The following is a 22,108-nucleotide window of genomic DNA, read 5'->3' as shown; positions in this document are numbered from 1 at the left end:
AACTTTTTGTGTAGCCCACTTCTTTTATTTCACCTGCATCCAAATTTTAAAACAGATAATCAAACAGAAAGCAACTTCCACAGATTTCAAGATGTTCTGAAAGAATGATAATGTTTTTGCTATTTGAGATAAAAAAAAAAAACCAGAATTATTCTTGATTTATGTATAATGTGTTAGTCTTTTTAAATGGAAAAAAAATAGAAATAAAAAAACAATCTTGGCTATGTTTTAACACAGTCACTGTGATAGTTTATTTCCTGGGCAGAACAATTTTTCTTCTATAATTTTTTGAAAACATTTTTTCTCGATTTCAGAGCTATGAAGACAATCTTTTGTTCTGTGACAGCATTAGTTCATATTTCAGTAGCATTATAAAACTTGTTTGCATTATACTTTTAGGCCTATTGTAAGTATTCTTGTCAAGTTAAATGAAATTATCCAATTTATAACAGTTACTCTAAGTTAAATTATTTGTTCACCTTGATATGTATAACCATAGTGCATACTTTTCAGATATCACCATTTTAAATGTATTTGGGATAATTTTTAGGACTACCCCAACATCACTGCTTTCATTTTGCTGGAACAACAGGAAGGGAAAACCTTTCATATTAATGAAAGGATATTTGGTTCTGTTTATATTTTTCCAATTGATCAAGACTACACATGACAAACAGATGTGTGAAAGTACAGTAGTGAATGTCTGAGAATCCCTACAGTTTATAAAAAAAATTCTGTAAAAGCACTTCATCATACTGAAATGTGATACTCACATGATGTACAATCATACAAGAACTTTAAAACCTAAACATATATCAACCACATTGTTAAAGATTAAGGTTTTTGTTACACATTATACATAACTATCCTTGAAATGAAAATTAAAAACGCCATCCAACTCTTAGCAATCTACCTTTTTTCTTTCTTTCTCAAGATTTCGGAACTGTTCATAGCATTCTTCAAGACGAAGGTGGAGCTCATTTGAAGGACCACTGCGCCTAAAAATTTCAATATAGAGTAATCTTCGCTATGCCACAATGTTAATACATCTTAATAAACATTATCATACATATATATACACACATTAATGAATAAGTTTAAAATTGATGGTTTTTACATAATTAACATCACTATGAGCTATTGTTACCTACTTTAAGATATAATATTAAATAATAATTCCTCAATCTAATATTTTAATAGGTAAAAGTAAAATATTAAGAAAATATTAATGTGCAACCATAATCCATTTTATATAAGTAGAATTAGAAATTCTGCAAGCAACTCAAATTATGTAATCTGCATCTGTACCTTATTTATCCTTAAATAACTTTCACAGCAGTGTCCTAACAAATAATTCTCATTGATATTCAAATGGGTCAGAATTCTGCCAACATCTCTACAAATAATACTGAAATACAACTCTTACCGAGAAGCATTAAAATAATTTGCACTTAGAAATGCTACACTGATGATTTTTTTGTGAACAGATAAATAAAATAACTTCACATCTTGTCTCACAAAACTACTGTGCATTCTTGACTGTCTTCTTATTCTGAAATATCTTCTCATAAATTGTCTAATACACACTAATTTACCATATAACAGACCACAATTTCTTTTCACATAACTGCCACCTTGCTCATACTCAGTGGAATATCAAATAAAGTGAAGACCTTCAGTCAAGATAAGATGCAATGATAAAAATTACAAACAAACACACAGAAAATGTAAAACAAGCCATAATAATAACAATACCAAAATTCATGTAACAAAAAAATCATCATAAATACCCTGTATCAAAAAAAGAGAGTTAGAGACAAACTCTCAAACTGGATAATAATTTACAAATCTAAAAGGTATTACACTGTAGTTAATGCTAAAGCTAATTTTCAAAATAAGCTACAAACCATTTTTAAGTCAGGGCTTCCTTATGAACAATGATTTTGCTTTTCCTTTATGAGGAATATTTATATTACCTTACACACATACTAGTAAATTTCCTGGCAAACAGATAAGCTTAGCCCTATTCCCCAATCTTTCTTCCTCAAATATCAAAATTTCAAACATACATATCTATGTAATATTATGACACTGATGTATTAAATATACTACAAACAAATACAATACTATACGTTATTATATATCAAAAGGAAAAAGTATACATCCAGGTAATAAACCATCTGGATGAAAAAAGTAGAATAAGATATATTTGCTGACTTGACTTTAATCTGATTTTACACATAAGTATTATACTTTAAGTCTCACCCTTTTCATGTAGTCTACTGTATATAACTTACAGCATAATTTCATTTTATAGGCTAGTCCTACCATTTACTTTTTCACACACAACATTCTAATTCTGCATATACATTTCTTTTATGTGTGAGGTAAAATGTATGATGTATTAGTTGTACACTGTACAATGAATGATCTATAAACAAATAGGCCTACAATGCTGTATTCCAAATTAAATGTGAATTCAAAGAGAAAAATACCATAATTTGGTATGATTAGGTGTGAAAGATAAAACACTCTAAAGCTTACCAATGCAGATATAATGGTTTGTATTATTTTTTATGAAAATACTATTGTTTTCAATTACAGCTGGTTGATTTACTTACATTTATTAGTAATATGCAAAATAACTGATTAGTCCAAATTATGATTAGTGTTTAATGTTATGAAAATAATCAACTAATCAAAATTAGGATTTTCAATTATTACTACTTTTGATTATTTTCAGCTACCCAAATCTCATATAAGAATAATTCATCAATTAGTCCAATGATTAATAAATTACCAAATTCTAGAGTTTATGTTTTAACACAGTATATTTACTGCAATCCCCCTAAATTCAGCAGCAATTATTTTGTAAGGATTAACTTTATTTCTTAAACTTCATTATTACAAGACTTAATTTAAAAAAAAAATAATAAAAAATAAAAATTACTTTTGATAATTATTACCTCAGTGTTCGTGCTCCAAAGAAGTGAGCCCCAACTGGTAAAATTGCTGTAGGTGGTATTTGATCAAAAAATACCTCACCAGTTCCATAAAATGGCTGAATTCCTTTTCCTTGGAAACATGCATCAAATGGTTGGTAAACTTCACTAGTTGAATCAACAACAGATGGAGAAGAAAATGGTCCAGAATATTTCAATGTCTGGTTGTGTGGATTGGAGCCAGATGAAAATCCAAAAAGATCTGGGGTAAGATATTCAGACAAAAATTGGGGATGCAGAACTCCTCTCACTGGATGCTGAGAAGGATGATCAACAAATTCAGATGTTTGAATTGAAATTGGTGGTGAAGCAAGAGTTGTAAGTAAACCAATCTGAGAAGGACAATTAATACCATTAACTGATATTTTATCCAATCCTGATAAAACTCCACTTTGGTTTCCCAAACCATTTTTGAGACCATCATAGCTCATGGTTGATGATACAGCTGGTAAACAATCACCTTTTAGGGCAGTATAACAGCCATTAGGCAGAGACTGAATTTCTGGATGTGACGATATAGGAAGACTTTTTTTGGTATTAAAGCCAAATGAAGCTGCAGTATTTCCTCTGGATTGTGAAATTTGAGACCCAAGTTCAAATGTAAAATTGCTGTCAAGATTGCGTTGTATATTTGAATTTTTACGAAATGCTTGATGTCGCTGGTTGATGTTTCTTGGAAAGTTATGATATGGATGAGGCAGTTGCTGGTTTGAGTTAGCCTGATTTTGTTGGGGAATTACAGGTCCAGTGATACTTGGTGAGGCATATGAAACTCTATCACTTCTCTGAAGATGACTAGCACTTAAAAGAGGCATAAATGATTCTTGCCCAGGATTACCAGTGTCTACAGGGATAAAATCACCTTGATTCTGCATAACATTGTTGAAACTGCTATCAGCATGTAAATTTGGATTCTTTGAACAATCAGATCCAGCTCGTATAGCTCTAGGATATCCCACTGAGCGAAAATTGCAATTTAGTTTTGAGGACTGTTGGCTAGATAACACTGACTTGTGTTCATCTGAATTTATCTGTTGCTCTCTGGTAAAATACTGAAATGACAAAGAAACATTAACTGCATTCAAGTACTTTAAAATGAATATTTATATAAATAATAGCAATATACATATATATTTTTACCTTTAAACTTAAATAAAGTAGTCACAGCTGCACACAGTAAATTTAAGGTAGTGAAATAAAGTAACAGAAAATGAACTGCTTAATTCATATCAGTAAGTCATGGAAAATGCAAATAACTATCATAGTGCAGTATGTTTTTACAGTTCTATCGACCATAGTTTACCATACACATAATAACTTTACATTGCTTCAGCTTGTTTGCAAAATGTTACAAATATATTTTTGTTATATATTCCATAGTTCATAAGGTAATATGTGCTTTTACAAAATCAAGTCACCCCATCACTTACTACCAGCAAGAAGTCAATTACTTTAGTAGTTTTACAAAACAAAACTCTAGTGTACTGTGAAAAAAAATATTACATTTTCTGGGCATGGACACATCATTTTAATTTAGTTTTTATGAAGATAATCACTGAACTTGTGTATCCTTTAAAATTACAAATTCAGTTCAAAGAAATCCTAATGAAAACTAGATTGGTTGCTCCTTAAGGGCTATCTGTACTCCATTCCTAATTGTGAAACAACAGAATATTTGTAACAGTGCAAAGCAACACATTAGACTATTAGAGCTCTAACTCATGAGAAACTGAAACAATAATTTTGGAATAATATGTCTGTAAACGTAACACAAACCCAATGGAGTTCTGAACTGACAGACCAAATGGGCGTCACCTACAAAACAACAATCATCAACTCTTGGACTACTCTGAATGAAGAGTAGGATTTGAATGTCACTTAATGCACTGAAAGCCCCAAATTGACAAGTTCAAGCTTTGTGATATGATTGAAGGTTTATAAAGAACACAGACTTAAATGGTACCAAAGTAATGGAACATACAGTAAAATATATAGCAACATGTTAAATAATAATGTTAAGAAAAAACTTTATAAAGAAAGGATTTCTTTAATAAAGAGTTCATGATATGTTTTTCTAAAGCAAAGAATTTAAGTTTTGAAGAAAGATGACATACTTGTTACTGTCACTTTGCAATTGTATGCAAGACTCAGGTGTATTAGTTAGTTTACACAACCTTCTAGCTGAAATTCCCATGTATTTGTAGATGATGTATAGGTTTTACCAACACACGTAGCTTTACAGCTACCATAACCTTACATATAAATAACCCATAAGTACATCCAGATGGATAGTGTGTTTTTGTTTTGAAGAAGTTTTGAATTCTAAATGTTGACTGAAATACAAAACATACAATGATCAATATCATATGTTCTGATTATTCTTATTCTGGATTTGTGTTTAAAACTTTATTTGCTCATAAAATGAGTAAGAAACTAGCAGATATTTTGAGAAAGTGTGTGACCTATTCACATTCTATTTTGTTTGTGTCACAGTATGAAATTGAAAGGATGGTCATTGTTTTGTGATATTTTATACATTTTGGAAATTTCTTTGTGTAAAAACAGCCAGAATAGATATTACATGGTCTTAAGGAGGCTTAAAATAAAGTTATGTTACAATTAGTTAGTATGAAACTATTAAAATGGAATGTATGAGCCTGCATGTGTGTTCTTATAGTAAAACAGGATATTGTTTATTTGTTTACTTAAACGTGTAGAAAAGCCAAGTTACTTCTTGCATTCCACATGTAAAGTTTAAACATGGATGTTATGAGTTCAGATAATATAGAAACTTCTTGGCATGATGTCTTTTAAAAAAGTAGATGCATATCATCAACATATCTTCTAAATAATATTGGTTTGTAATAAAAAGGGCACTTATCCAGCCACTAACATCCTTAATAACAAAAAAATAATATTTGCAAAAGTCAAACTAAAGCATGATCACATTACCAACCTATTTATCTGATCAAGAAGATTATCAAAAAAACCAAGTGACTGTCTTTGAGGGCCTATTTACTTGTTTCTTGGTTACAATATTGCATTTATATTTTCTTATAACAAAGCCACATTGGGCTATCTGCTTCAGTCGACCAAGGGGAATCGAACTCCTGATTTTAGCGTTGTAAGTCCGAAGACTTATCCCTGTACAAGCGTGGGATGGTTACAATACTGAGCTTCTTTGGTTAGGAATAACTGTTTAATGACTACTTGGATAATTTTCTCATGTACAGAACACCAAAAATATACAAAAATGGCTTACCTCTCAAACTTATTCTATGTACTCTCATTTCACAAGCCAACAAAGTTGCTAAATGTCTTATATCTGCACTAAATTCACTAACATAAAATGTATTTACTCTTATAGACTCTTTTTTCCTTTGCTCAAGAGATCTCTATCTCTAAATTACCCAGATAAAAAAGTTGTTATAGTAAGCTTTGATGTTGAGTCATTATTCACTGAAATCCTACTTAAAGAAATTATGAAACTTATTATTAAACAGTTATTCTTAACCAAAGATGCCTACCATTCTAACCAACAAAAATGTGAACAGCTTCTTAAATTGGGCTTTAAGGATAATCATTTTTAATTGCAGTCTTCATGACCTGATACAGGAGGGGTTGGCAACTGGATCACCCATTTGACTTGTGAGTATTTTTTTGCTGTTATTATAAATGTCAGTAGCTAGATGAATGCCCCTTCTATTATAAATTAGCATTATGTAGAAGATATGTTAATTATGCTTTTCTATTTCTTCACAACACTGATCATACTAAAGAGTTTTCAAAATACTTAAACTTATAATATCCATGCATACACTTTACATAGGAAATGCAAGAAAACAACATTCAACTTGTTTAAGACATTCAAGTAAATTCAAACAAACACTCTTTTTGCCACGTCTGTTTACTGTAGGAAAACATCTACATGCTTAAATGTATGTTTCAAAAGTTTCATACCACAACTCCTTCAAACATAACTTTGTTTTAAACCTTTTAAACAGGATACATAATATCTATTCTGAAAAATCTTGTCTTCACTCTGAAATTTCCAAAATTACAAAGTACTGGGTACCCCCCTAATTTATTTCACTCTACTGTATAAACATTTTAAACAAATAATATAGTATACAAGGAGCCATTCACTATTGTGTAATAGTTCTTATCATGGTCAAACAAAGTTTTGAACACAAATATGCAATTCAAAAAATAATCAAGACATATTACCTACAAATTAAGCTATGTTTAATATTTAAGTCAACGTGTCAACATTTAGAATTAAAAACTTGTTTAACCCTTTCGGTGAGGTTGGCAACCGCAGTCGACTTGAAGGCTCAGCGTGGCAGGCGACCTTCCTTTATTCCTGTTATTTTTATGTATTGAATTTAATATATATAGTATTGGGTACAATCACTGAATATTTCAGGAACTTTTGTTGAGTTATTTTCGAAATATCATGCTTTTAGTACTGATACCGTAACTAGTTAAAGTATCAAACATAGATATTCAACAGCATGCCAAACATTTAAAAGTTATTCAGTGCCAAAAGGGTTAAACCAAAGACACTCTACTCATTATTATGTGCTAATGGATCATTTATAAATACACTTGTGACAGCTGTGTCAAGTCACCTGTGTTGGTAAAACTATATATCACCTACAAAATATGCATATCTAAGCAAATGGAAATTGAGATTAGAAGTGGATATAACCTAACCAATCCACTTGAATCTTTTATTGATTATAGAGTGAGAATAATAATCAACCCATCCTTCTTAAATACTTTAAAATTCTTGCAATGGAAAACAGGTGAAATATTCTTTTTCAATGATCACCCAACACTAAATAAGAAGCTATGAACTTGTTCTTGTTGTAATTAATCTAATCATTTTTTAGATTTTTAGTGGTTTTTATTATTTTCTTTTACTTTTTAAAGATGCACAGGTTTATACTTATATTTTAGCATTTCTTTATTACATTATTTTCTATTAACAACATTATTAAACAAATTTGCTACATGATTTTATTGCATATTCTCTTTATTGTTTTAATTTAAATCTGTGTCCGTTCTAAACTTATGGATTTATCAAAACTTCTCAAGAAATAGCTGATGGTGCTTTTCTTAGAATATCATGAATTAAACCAGAAATGTCCATAATTAAAGATGGTTTTGGTATTACCAGATTTCTAACATTTGTTATAGGGGGGGGGGGATATATTTTACTATTATATAACCTGTACAAATCTATGTGTATAACTGAAAATATAAATATAGTTAACATGTGTGTGTGAGAAACGTTAAAAATATATAATTTGTATTAACACAGTAGGAGGTTATAAATGATGAAATATATTCCTATATCACAAAGTTTATCAGATTATAACATGAAGAACTGTGCATCACTTATACATTATTCATAAACTTGATTATTTCTTTTCACAATCAAAGATAATAAATACATTTATGAAGGAATTCACAAATGAATGTTACAGTTCATGACCCATTTGAAAGAAATAACCTAAAAAACATATTTGTTCTCCTTTTTTTTTGACATAACATTCAATTTAATATTCCAGAAAAAAGTATAAAACTCACATATTTCTTTGACCCATCAACAATGTTTTCTAGAACACTAGGCTGACAAGATCCTTGAAAACAATTTTCAAAATGCTGAAAAGGTGGAAAAAGAGGTAACTGGTTTGCAGCGGAACCAGCAAAGTCACCAGTAAAGTCTTTATTACCAGCATCAATATCTTCATTCATCCAAAACTGAAAAATATTGTTTCAGCCATTAATAAATAGCTACATATTGATGCATCCTTTTGCAGAGCTTAATATGATGTGTTAATCTAGAAACAAAAAATAACAGAAACAATGGAAATTTTTGTTTATTTGAATTTATTACTCAAAAGGAATTATTTTTGTCAGTATGTGTTACTGACAATAAAATTTATATTAGAAAGAACTTCCTAAGAGTAAAAAATACAAGGGATAAGCTACAAAAATACATTTATGGTGTAAACTACTGACCAGCATTCGTCAACAGAATATGCTTCAGAAATACAATCACTGTAAGCTTTTGAAAACTACACTATCAAGTCAACGTAAACATTTTCATTTGAAATATTTATAATAAAAACGAGCAGTTTATTTCTTACTTTTTCTATTATTAAAATCTGTTTCCATATTTGTATGTAGCTTATAATTATTATTCTATGACAATTCCTAGAGGTTTACAAGAAAAATTTGAATATGCCATTAAGAAAATAAAAATATAAGCTCTGAAATAATTTAATTTGGAATTTATTTGTAAAATAAGGATCAAGGTGGCCTAAACTCTAAAATAAAAAAACTACAGGAATTTTATATTTTGACATTTTCTATGGTTGTATTTAACTGCCAATAACCAATAAAGAATGTACACATGAAAATATGAATACACAAAGACACGATTTATGGTTTAAACAACAAACTACTAGCTTTACATTTACAAATCCATCACAACTGATTATTGTTAATGGACTATTGGTGATTTTAATATAGTTGATTATACTTCCTCTTTATCTTAAATAAGAAAAGTAATGAATGCTGAATGGGACTGAATTTAAAACAAGTGGAAAACATTTACCCATCACTTCTCCATGATATGACATGCATTAATGCAACTCTTATTTGATTCTCAAAATGAAATGAATTCAAGACCTGTTGCAAGCAAAAGCAAATGCTCTACAAACTCAGCTAAAGGACTAGTCAGGATGCAAAACTGATGTGTATCTGATGCCTAATGCTCCTAAAAATCTTGTTGGGAACATAAAAATATAAAGGGATGTACTTAATTGGTGTGAAAAATATCACATACCTGTCTCATATTCAAATAAAACAACACAGATTTTTTTCTGTCCAATAAAAAGTGGTTTGAACTCTGATAAATCAAGATTTCATATTTTCATGCCACAAACTTCTGATTAAATGATCTAAAACCACTGCAAGTATAGGTTTTCTTCTGCTTATACTGTTCATTAACTTGCAGATACATTGGCTAATTTCTACAATTTTGTTTGAAATTATCAAGTATGGTTGATAATTAAAAGTTTTCAGTGTTGTATTAATTTACAGATTTTGACAGTGCTTGCTAGTTGGTTGTTTGGCATTTAATGGTGCAAAGCAACTACACTACCTGCATCAAACATCCAGTAAAAAATTAAAATTAAAGTAAAATTATTAAAATTTGTAAAAAGGAATCAAGGTAAAACAAAAAGTTTAATTTTTGAATTAAAAACTTAAATAGCATTAAACCCAATTTTTATATCTAGTTTACAGCAGTAAGAAAGAAAGTACAGTAATACAAGTTGTAAAGGACTTTCTGTAGCTTAATTATAATTATCATAACTAGCCAGGATGACTAAAGGGTGAGTTTAAACATCAGTGTTAGTCACCTGAAGTTGGTCTTTCCAGTCCTGGTTTTAAGTTATTTGACGTCACAGCTATTTTCTAATTTCATACCGAACTAGTTGTACTTTAATTCATAAAAAAGAATCACATAAAAAAAGTATAATTTATGAATTAAAAACTTAAATAGCATTAAAAAGGTCAAACATTTTTAAGGTGGACAGTGTCACCATCGTCAATGACAGTGTCCAACATTATGGATAAACCTTGGGACAAAACATGTCTAAAATGGTGCCGTCATTAAGGGTCATAATGATGGCAAGACAGTAAAATATGGCTTATTGTGAACCAAGTGTCACATAGATAACACATTGGTGCATCAGTCTTAGATAAAAGAAAACGATGAGTTAAAAAGTAATACCAATGCATAATTTAGTTAGAACAACCTCCTCTTTCCAATCCTTATGGAAAGAAGATGGCCGAAGTCCACTAGAGGGTTTTATTTGGAAAAGCTTGTTTTCCATTGTTGATGACAAAGAGAAATGGGACAGTCAGTTTTGAGTATTGGCGAGATCTAACATGAAGTGATTCCAGGGCCAGCTGTGAACTAAAGAAGTCAGTATAAACAGTGCAATTTGAGTACTATTTAGCTTCCATGTGATTCAGGGCAAGAGAAATGGCATACAGTTCAGCAGTAAACACAAACTGTACAGGGAATTCTGTGTGTAACCACCGAACCACAACAAACCATGGCAGAGCCCACAGAATCACCTGTTTTCGAACCATCCATATAAATAGGAATGGAAGGATGGTTCAAAAGATGTTCAGCAAATAAAAAACAGTACTTCCAATCAGGAGTATCTGCTTTTCTCAGATGACTTAAAGAAAGGTCACATTTGGAGACTGTAATAAGTCATGATGGGATGGGCTGACCAGTGGATTGATTGATTTAGTGTTTTATGGTACAAAGCCATCTGCGCCAAAACGTCTGGTAAAAAGGTAAAAATAAATTAAATGTAGTAAACACATAAAAGGAAATGAACGTAAAACAAAACATCATTGAAAAACAGAAAAAGCATAAAACCAATGTTGACACCTGGTCTACAAAGTTAAGAGAGAAAGCAGAGTAAAAGAAGTTGTAAAGGACTTTCTCTAGCAAAATGGAAATGATCATAACCTGCCATGAAGACTAACAGGTAAGTACAAGAACCACCGTCAGTCATCTGAAGTTGGTCATTCCAGTCCTGGTTCCGGGTTATGTGTCATTATGGCCAGTACCAAAAGGTAAAGTAATAAAAGTTTAAAAGACATGCAGCAAAAATGTAATAACAACTCGCCAGGACGACTAACGGGTAGTTCAAACAGCAGCGTTAGTCATCTGAAGTTGGTCTTTCCAGTCCTGGTGTCGAGTTACTTAATGTTCTGGCCATTTTCCAATGTCAAATTGAACTACAGAAAGTGAGACTCTGAAAAGAGAACCACAATTAAAAAGGTGTAATGAATAAATATCCAACACTTAAATGAGATGAAACAGATTAATGGCCTTTAAAAAAATAAACACATTACCAAGGTGGACAGTGTCACCATCACCAATGACACATCAATAATGGACAAACCTTGGGAAATAATATGGTGAAAATGGTGCCATCTTTGTGAATCATAACAATGACAAGAAGGTAAAATGTGGCTTATTGTGATCTGAGTGTTACACAAACTAACTTTGGTGCAACAGTTCCAGATAAAAAAAACGATGAGTTGAAAAACTGTGACCAATGCATAGTCTTTCTAGAACAACTTCCTCCTTCGGAACCCTACTGAAGCTAGACGGCCAAAGCCCAATATACGGTTTTATTTGAAAAGGCTTGTTGTCCCATTGCTCACTCCAAGTGGAATGCCAGCTGGCATGGAGCAGAGCCTTGAATACAAGTCCATGTCCGGAATAGGCACAGTGGTGATAGTGCCAGCGCAGATAGATTTAGCTGCCATGTCTGCAAGCTCTTTCCCGCGAATAACAACTTGGCCTGGTATCCAGAAACACTGGATAGAAGTAGCAGTTAATGAGAAATGGGCCAGTCAGTTTTGAATATCAGCGAGAACAGGGTGTGAGCCAACGTGTAGCGATTCCAGGGCCAGTAGAGAACTAATCGAGTCAGCATAAATAGTGCAGTTGGAGTACTGCTCAGTTTCAATATGATCCAGGGCAAGAGATATGGTGTACAGTTAAGCAGTGAACAATGAAGCTGTAGAGGGGATTCTGCTCGCAAGTACCGAACAGCAACAAACCATGGCAGAGCCCACAGAATTAACTGATTTGTAACCATCTGTATAAATTGGAATGGGGAGCTTTGAACTGGGGAGGTGCGGAAAGCCCCAGTGCAGAGTCAAAGTCCTTGATGATGAATGGAGTCCAGCATCTTTAAGGCTGAGGGTATGGCAGAGCCATAGACCATTGATCCATAATTGAGTTTTGATTCAATAAGAGCCCGATATATCTTTAGCATAGAACATCGACCCACTCCCCAACTGGCGATAGAGAGGACACGGATGTTCAGTGTTCTTGTGCATTTGACCCGTAACTGCTTTAAGTGTGATATAAAGGTCAGTTTACGGTCAAAGATAAGCCCCAAGAACTTGGTATCAGGGACCACTGGCAACGAAACTTCACCGATATGGAGTTCAGGATTGGGGTGAATACCCCGTTGGCGGAAAAAGTGCATCCAGATGGTTTTAGAGAGAAAAAATTAAAGCCGTTTGCTGTAGTCCACTTCAGTACACGATTAAGGGCAGTTTGTAGTTGTCGCTCAATATATCTCATGTTCGACGACTGACACGAGATGTGAAAGTCGTCAACATAGAGCCCATTCGCAACAGTGAGAGGGAGTTGTTCAGTGATGGCATTTATCTTTATACTGAAAAGTGTGACACTCAAAACACAGCCGTGTAAATGGCCACGTAAACCATATATATGAAGGTCTTTCAAAATGCCATACTTCCATGTTGTGTCATAAGCCTTCTCAATGTCAAAGAATATTGATACAAGATGTTGTTGTTTCAGAAAGGCTTCTCTGATTGATGTTTCAAGTCAAATTAGGTGGCCCGTGGTGGAGTGCTGTCGTCAGAACCCATACTGGGTGGGTGAGAGGAGGTTGTTTCATTCGAGGAACCAAACAAGACAAGCATTAATCATCCATTCTAAGGTCTTACAGAGACAGCTCGTCAAAGCAATGTGACGGTAGTTTGAAGAAATCTTGGGATCTTTCCCAGGCTTAGAGAAAAGTAAGATAATAGCCTGGCACCAGGCATCAGGAAAAACATTCTCCTGCCAGATCCCATTAAAAACAATTAGAAGAATATCAAGAGAAGCAAGAGAGAGACAGTGCAGCATGTCATAGTGTACATCATCAGGTCCAACAGATGTACTGCCAGACTGATGAAGGGCCATTTTCAGTTCCACCAGTGTAAAGGGACAATTATAGTCAAAGAAACATTCAGTTCAAAAGGAAAGAGGTGAATGCTCTGCCCGAGTCTTGATGGCCAAGAAGGTGGAGGAACAAGCAGAAGTGTTAGACACCCAGCAAAAGCTTTCACCTAGAGTATTGGCTATGCTCCAGACATCAGCTACCTCTTGGCCACCAGAGAGTAAGATATAGAGGGGGACAGAATTGTAGTGCCCACTGACCTTTAGAATCCTGTCCCATATGACCTTGGATCTGGTGGTAGAAGATATGCTAGATGTGAACTTAATTCAAGATTCCTTCTTGCTTTCACGTCTTACCCACCTAGCACGTGCACGGGCCCGTTGGAAAGCGATGCTGTTCAAAAGTGTGGGATATCTACAGAAAGTATCCCAGGCCCGTTTTTGAGCCTTCCATGTCAAGTGGCAAGCAGGATTCCACCACGGATGAGGATATCATGGAAAATGTGTTGAGGTTTTAGGAATACATGGAGCAGCTGCTTGTATAATACAGTCAGTTACCGCTGCCACACAGTCATCTATTGATGGCTGATTCACAATGGCACAAGTTCTGCGAGAGCAGTAACAGTGGACCAGTCTGCCTGATCCAGCTTCCACCGGGGCACGCGGGTAGGGTGGCATTGACCACGGCCAGTCTCTCTCAAAAGTATAGGAAAATGATCACTGCCTAGTGGATTATTGTCAACTCTCCATGAAAAATGGGAGAGTAATGAAAGGGAGCAAACCGAGAGATCAATAGCGGTAAAGGACTGATTAGGTGTATGAAAATAAGTGGAAGAACCAGTATTGAAAAGAGAAAGATTGTGATCAGAGAGCATATGCTCTACAGAGCAACCCCTCCTATCAATAACAGCACTTCCCCAGAGGGGGTGATGTCCATTAAAGTATCCCAGGATTAGAAAGGGAGACGGCAACTGTTCAAGGTCTGATTGATCATATGTCTCTACAGGGGACAGGTAGAGAGAACAAACAGTGATGGTATGACTCGAGGAAACACGGATGGCTACGGCCTCCAAGGGTGTGTTGAGTGACAAAGACAAGGTGGGCACATGCTGATTAACCAATAGTGCCACCCCTCCATGTACTCGTCCATCACACTGCCTGTCATTTCTGTATAGAGAAAACTGCCAAATGGTGACTGTATCAGCAGGTTTTATAAATGTTTCTTGTAAGGAAAGACATACAGGATGATAGGAAGCAATCAGTGTTTTGATATCATCCATATTAGAATGTAAACCTTGACAGTTCCATTGTATCAAGGTGGCCATTTTTAATGATGGGTAGGTGAAGTGGCCAGAGAACCCTTCTGTTTAAGACCATGTCCTTTTTCCTTACTGTCCTTATTTGGAGGAGGTCTATCGGCCTCCATCGATCCTGCCCTGGGTCAATTGGGCAGGTCTTTGTTGTTGGAAGTGGATTCCAGTGACTGAGAACGAATGACTGTTTTGCATCTTGGGGTAGGAGAAAAAGACGTATCAGAAGAAATGCCTGTATTTAAAACCGAAGGATGTGGATCTTGAGGTTTGTTGGAATGTATGGGAGGAACAGAGATGGGTGTAGAAGTCGATTCATCAACCTTTTTAACCATGGAGGTCAAAAGGCTTTTCATTTGTTTTGAAAACGATTCTCTTGGAGGCACAGAGATCTGTCTGCACTCCCACCGTAGTTGTGGAATGAAGTGCAGCAGCATATGTCCGAGATGGAGTGGCGGACAGCAATTTCCGAGCCTCAGGATAACTAATGTTATGAATCGTTTTCAAATGCTGCACCTCTTTTTCCTCCAACCATTTTGGGCAAGAACGAAAGTTGGAAGGGTGAGAACCATTGCAGTTAACACAGTGTTGGTCCTTGTGACACTCATAGGCATCGTGGTCCTTGCTACCACAACGAGCATGTAAGGGAACCACAACATGACGTCTTTGAGTGGCCGAACCTCTGACACTGGAAACATCGGAGAGGGTTTGGAATGTACGGCCGTACCCTGCAAATTAAGTAACCTGCCTTGATGGTGTCAGGTGCACGTGGCAATGTAAATGTCAAAACGAGGATATTTGTCGGCAGTGTAACTCTGTCTTTGCAAGTGGAGATGTGCCTTACTGCAGAAACTTCAGTGGAGAGACCAGCAAGAATCTCTGACTCAGGGAAGTTCTTCAAATCCCTCTCAATAATAACTCCTCGTGATGAATTCAAGGTAGCACGAGGGGTAACCTCAATAGGTATATCCCCAATTGCCTTTGAATCAAGAGGAGTTTACTGTGTTGGGATGTGGATGTTTCAACCAATATGTCTCCAGATTGAAGCTTCTTTACTGACTTTGGAGAGCCAGCAAAACCCTCTTGTCCCTTCTGAAGAAAAAAGGGGGACATTTTTCCTAAACGTTTTTCTGAAAGAGAATGTAATATAAGAAAATGAGGTACATGTGTTACAGATGTTGGAGACTGCTGCTCAGAGTCTTTAAGACATGGTCGTTTACCTATTGACTGTTTTTTCACTATTTTATTTAAATTTTTTTAGGAGGATCCATAGGAAAAAAGGAAAATTTTGGTACTCACTGACGCCACCCACCATGGAGCCCTATGAGGGGACGCACTACAAGGTCACGCAAGGACATTGCAGCAATACCAGGGTTTCATGAGCACCATACCGAAACACCAGCATCAGGCACAATGTCCACAACACCCGTTGAAAACTTCCAACACCGGTACTTGGTTGAGTCTAGCCCTGGGTCGACTGGGCAGGTCTCTGTCGTTGAAAGAAGATTCCAGCAATTGAGGACATAAATGAATGATCGATTTGCATCTTGGGGCAGGAGAAGAAAATGTACCCGAGAAAATTCCCATACCCAGAACCATACGAAGTGGATCTTCAGGTTTGCTGGAATGAATGTTAGGGACAGAGATAGGTGTTGAAGTTTATTCATCAACGTTTTTAACCATGGAGATGAAAAGTCTCTTCATATTCTTTGAGAATGATTATTTCAGAGATATGAAGAGATCCATCTGCACTCCTATTGTAGTAGTGGAATGAAGTACAGCAGCATATGTCAGATGAAGTGGTGGACAGCAACTTTTAAGCCTCAGGATAAGTGATGTTATGAATAGTTTTCAAACGCCGTACCCCTTTTTCTTCAAACCATTTAAGGTAAGAACGAAAGTAGGATGGGTGAGAGCCGTTACAATTAACACAACGAAGTTCTGTTTCACACTCACAGGCATCATGGTCCTTGCTACCACAACAAGCACACATCAAGGAACCATGACATGATGTCTTAGAGTGACAATGGAAACATCTGAGAGGGTGTGGAATATATGGCCATGCCTTGCAATTAAGATTACCTGCCTTGATGGTAGCAAGTGGAAGCAGTGATGTAAATGTTAAAATGAGAACATTGGTAGGCATCATAATTTCCATCTTTGTGACTGGAGATATGCCTCACTGCAGAAACTCCTTGAGTGGAGAAACCAGCAAGAATCTCCAAGTTGTGGGCCTTCTTCAAATCCCTCTCAACAATAACTCCTTGTGATGAATTCAAAGTAGCATGGGAAGTAACCTCATTGGGTATATCCCCAATTGCCTTTGAATGCAAGAGGAATTCACTGTATTTAGATATGAATGTTTTCACCAATATATCACCACAGCAAAGCTTTTGGACTGACTTTCGAGAGCCAGCAAGTCCCTACAAGGGGATGCACTACAATGCCAAACAAGAACACTGCAAGCGCTATACCCAAACACCAGCATCAGATACAATGTTCACAACACCTGTTGAGAACATAAATATCCTAGTTGACCCTAGCCCAAGTGGACCAGCCAACTGACCTTAGGGGGTTCACCCCAAGGGGATGCACTACAATGCCAAACAAGAACACTGCAAGCACTATACCCAAACATCCTTATTTCAAATCTTTGCATTTCCTCTCAGAACATAACAACATGGACATTTATTCAAAAGTAACCTCTGAAGCTTAAGTCTTTTGAAGTCTCAGGACCAGGTAGGTCAACACACTACGTAGAGAATAAAAGTTTTGAGATAGCTTGACTGAGTAATGAAAAAAACTATTATAAATGTAAATCATAACTTTATAATAAAGTTCTTTCATTACTCAGTCAAGTAGTCTCAAATATTTTATTTTCCAAAAAGTGGATTCCTCATTATCAAATAGTACTTAGAGTTCATATACATACAGCTATGTACAGCGAAAAAATAAACCATGTATTATGTAACTATTCAAAACACAAAAGCATTCCATACAGAACAGTACTAAAACATTTTTAACATATTTTAAGGAGTCTTAGCAGATCTATAATTTTTGGACATACTGGAGAAAAATAAATATTCTTACTGTGAAAAAAACATTTGGAGAGAATAGGATTTGTCCCTTTCAAGATACTGTAGGGTAAATAATCCCTCAAAAACAGAATTTTCCATTCTGAAATGATTTGCAAGTCAAGAGTACAGCTTTGAATATTATGTGCAAAAGGTACAAGTTACAGGTTTAATACAAATACTACATATATTCAAAATGTTGTTTGAAAATATCCAAAAGTGACCAAGATGTTGAATTTTAAAAATTAGTGATTTTACATTTGGGTGTTGAAAATGATACCATCCATTGAATCAACTAGCAGTGTGATTGCAAGTGAAATATTATTTACAAGGTTTTATTTATAACCAGTAAATACTTCAGCTCAATATATTTAGATCCAGCATTCTGTAAGCAGTTAAAGTTAAAATTTAACATGCGACTTTAGAAGAAAAAAAAGTGGGAAATCAGCTTCATAGTGGTTTTTAGGCACTCACTACAAGCTACTAGCTGCAGGGATATGAGTATCAAGCAAATATCTAGTCTTACACTTGGGATACATTACAAAAGAACAATATTCATAGATTTTATGGTAACATTGTTTTACAAAGGCTCAAAATGAACAGATTTTTCAATAAAAAAACAAGGTCAAATTTTCACTTGAGAATGACAATCTTTAAAAAAAATCATATTTAGAAAAACTATTTGCATTAATGAATAAATCAAAATAAAGTTTTTGCTTGAATATTTTCAAGGAAATCCATGACACAAACTGAACCAAATGCATTTTAAATTTCCAATGAAAATATTCTGAAGTAGTTATAATAAAAAAAACATTTAAGTTGAAAGATATGTATATTAAAAGAGTGTATGCAACTGTAAAAATACAGCAATGACTGACCTTAAATAAACAATTAACCATTAGCAATTAATTACCTGCTGCTGGAGTTGTTCTCTTAATGTTCCATTCAAAATGTGTGATGAACAGAACTGAGAGCTTTCAACTTCTGGTTTGAAACCATCACTATAATGAACAGGGTTAGACACTGATTGGTAATAATCTCCTTCGTCAAATCCACCAAAATTCACTCTCGAGTGTAATGAATGTTTTAACTGGTTATGGGCTATTTTCTGAAAAAAAAAAAAATAATGTGTGTGTTAACACATGAACACTTTTTTTCTTCAAATAAGACTGAAATTAGTTTTTATAATGATCTTTGAAAGCTATCAAAACCATCAGTTTTGTTTAAATAGTAATTTAAACCCTCTTATGAGTTCCCTGCCTCTAGAAAACAAATACTTTAAACTATTTTTGTCACTCCTTTAAATAACTGTTTGGACATACCAATATTCCATGTGTGATCTAATCCACTTCTGAGGCTGATAACTGGATTTTGGTTGGAGTGAGTTTTAGTACATTTCAAATTAAAAAATGAACATGTGTTTATTTGTGTGGTATGCAAAACAATTTTCAAGGTCAGATTTAAAATTATGGTGAAAATTCAAGGACTTGTCAAAAATTAGAGAACCTAATATCACAGGCTTGCAACAGTTTTATTATCTTGAAAAATTTATGTTCTCCCATAATTCATGTATGCAGAATCCAAAAATAATATACATTTTTCTCCATCATGTACAGATTTTTCACAAAACATCATATGTACTTTTACATAAGTGAACAATTTTAATCAAAATAAGGTCACATTTTGTTGTGCTTAAAATGTTAACAACCACTAACTATAGATTCCTCCAGACCACTTGTGATGTCAGTCTTATCGGTCACTCTAGATCCCAAGCATAACAAACATAATAATAATAAAAAATGTTCAATGTGGAAAATGAAACAATAATTTGATCCAAGTAAGAGTATTTTTTCTTCCCAATTTGTAAACAATTCTTGTGTAATAGAAAAATATTATTTTTAAAATCTGCTTATCTGAATTATAGCAGTTCCATTATTAATACCAAAACAATTTTTATGAAGTTCAAGTTTGCGGCCTGTGTAATTTATTTCTGTAAAATACCAAAGAAAAGAAACTGAGAGCTGAGGTTATATTAATATTATGTTAAACTTGATCTGATCTGCATAGCCTAACCCAGCATAATGCAGTTGATTATTAAAAAAAACAACAAAAGGCAGCCAATAAATCAAAACAACAAAAGGCAGCCAATAAATCAAAACAACAAACCCCTTTAACATTAGACAATTTACTTCTATCTTGTACACACTAATCTCATTAAATTATTATTAATATAATGTCTTCCATGAGATATTTCTGCACATTAATCAGGAAAAGTAAATGATGGTATTCAGAATTGGGGTGTTGGCTTGTAAGAACTGACGTAAACCACAGAACACTCTCATATACTTAACTGCCAATAACAAATAGAAACTTTCCAGACCTATAAAATATTATGTTCTAACACTACTAAAACTTATCTGGCTTTCTGTGCAAACTATAAATAGGTTTTAAAAAATCTATAAATAGATGAATAAAAGGTCTATGTAACTAAAAACATATCCACCAACGAGATGTTTACATGAGCTCTCCACAGCTTCAACAGAGGAGAAAATGCTCTATCAGTTATAAGTCCATCAAACTTGTAAGGCTGCAGTAGTTTATTTTACAAACTTATTGCCATCTTTGTAAAACAAGATATGAGGTTCAAATTTTAGATAGGAACATGTAATTAATTAATCATCTTTAGTTTGTTTCTAATTGTTTGGCTACTCTGAAGGCCATATTATGGAATATATAACACCTATAAGAGAATATTCAGAGCCCAAACATATCATGTGATGCAGAGTAATTAAGATCAGGAATTTCTTAAATATTTACTTTTAAATTTATGTAACTAAAACTCAGATGATACTGTGAAAATATGAATTGTAAATTATGTTCTAATGCCAAGTTTGTTGACCTACATTGAAAATAGTTGTTAATTAAGTTATAAATGAAACACTGTAAAAGGAAATGGCATGCACATTTCGATCTAGTTGTATAAAAAGTTAATGAGCAATCTGAAAATATAAACTGTTAAATACTCTCTAACACTACTAATATCTCACAATTATATAAACAACTTGACTGATAATTAGGTATAACTAATGAAATATTTATAGTTGAAAAGCAAGCTATGTATATTTCCTACAAAATTTAAACTAATATTCTTTCCAACCTAAATCCTGTGTTATCTGATGCATCGTTTACAACTGAATGCATTTTTTTTCACAGTTCTTGTTTGGCATTTTATAGCACAAAGCAACTAAACTATCTGCTCCAAACAACCAGAGAAAAAATTAAAATAACAGTAAAATTATTATAAAGTATAAAATTAAACTATGTTAAAACAAAAATGGTGGCTCAACATTCGATAGAAACTTAAATAGAATTAAAAAGGCCAATGTCCCTTAAAAAACTAAAAACATCTGTCATGCCATCGGACAGTGTCACTGGCATGACAGTAAGATGTGGGCTACTGTGACTTCAGTGTCACACAGGCTGCACGCTAGTGCAGTCAGTCAGTCCCATATAAATGAAAATGATGAATTATAAAATTTTGACCAATGTGTAGCCTAGCTAGGACAACTTCCTCCTGAAATTTATGGAAGTAGGATGGCCAAAGAGCGAAAGAAGGTTTGATCTGGAAAAACTTATGACTTTGCTCACTCCAAGTTGAATGGCTACTGATGTGAAGCTGAGCCCTGAATACAGGACCATAGTCCATGTATGGAACAGATATGGCCATGACAGCACCACAGCAGACAGTCTTAGCTGTGGTGTTGGCAAGCTTGTTCCCACAAATACCAATGTGGCCTGGCATCCAGAAAAACTGGATAGAAATAGATGATACAGAGAAATGGGACAGTCGGTTTTGAATATCTACAAGAACAGTGTGAGGACTAATCTGAAGTGATTCCAGGGCCAGTAGAGAGG

General features: G+C 34.1%; 1 protein-coding gene across 3 annotated transcripts in view; it reads right to left on the bottom strand.

The window, feature by feature from the left end:
• Positions 1-22,108, bottom strand: part of LOC143225067 (uncharacterized) — an 80,105-nt gene that overhangs the window by 13,175 nt on the left and 44,822 nt on the right. For all 3 annotated transcript variants that reach the window (XM_076453768.1, XM_076453766.1, XM_076453767.1), the window contains exons 7-10: positions 19,107-19,301; positions 8,598-8,771; positions 2,967-4,054; positions 914-998 (exon numbers count right to left, since the gene is read on the bottom strand). In XM_076453768.1, coding sequence (XP_076309883.1) covers positions 914-998; positions 2,967-4,054; positions 8,598-8,771; positions 19,107-19,301 — 1,542 coding nt within the window. The remainder of the gene's footprint in view (positions 1-913; positions 999-2,966; positions 4,055-8,597; positions 8,772-19,106; positions 19,302-22,108) is intronic.

The sequence above is a fragment of the Tachypleus tridentatus genome, chromosome 9, assembly GCF_004210375.1.
Source record: "Tachypleus tridentatus isolate NWPU-2018 chromosome 9, ASM421037v1, whole genome shotgun sequence".
Taxonomy (NCBI): Eukaryota; Metazoa; Arthropoda; class Merostomata; order Xiphosura; family Limulidae; genus Tachypleus; species Tachypleus tridentatus.
The sequence above is the reverse complement of the archived record's forward strand: the minus strand, read 5'-3'. Positions and strand labels throughout refer to the sequence as shown.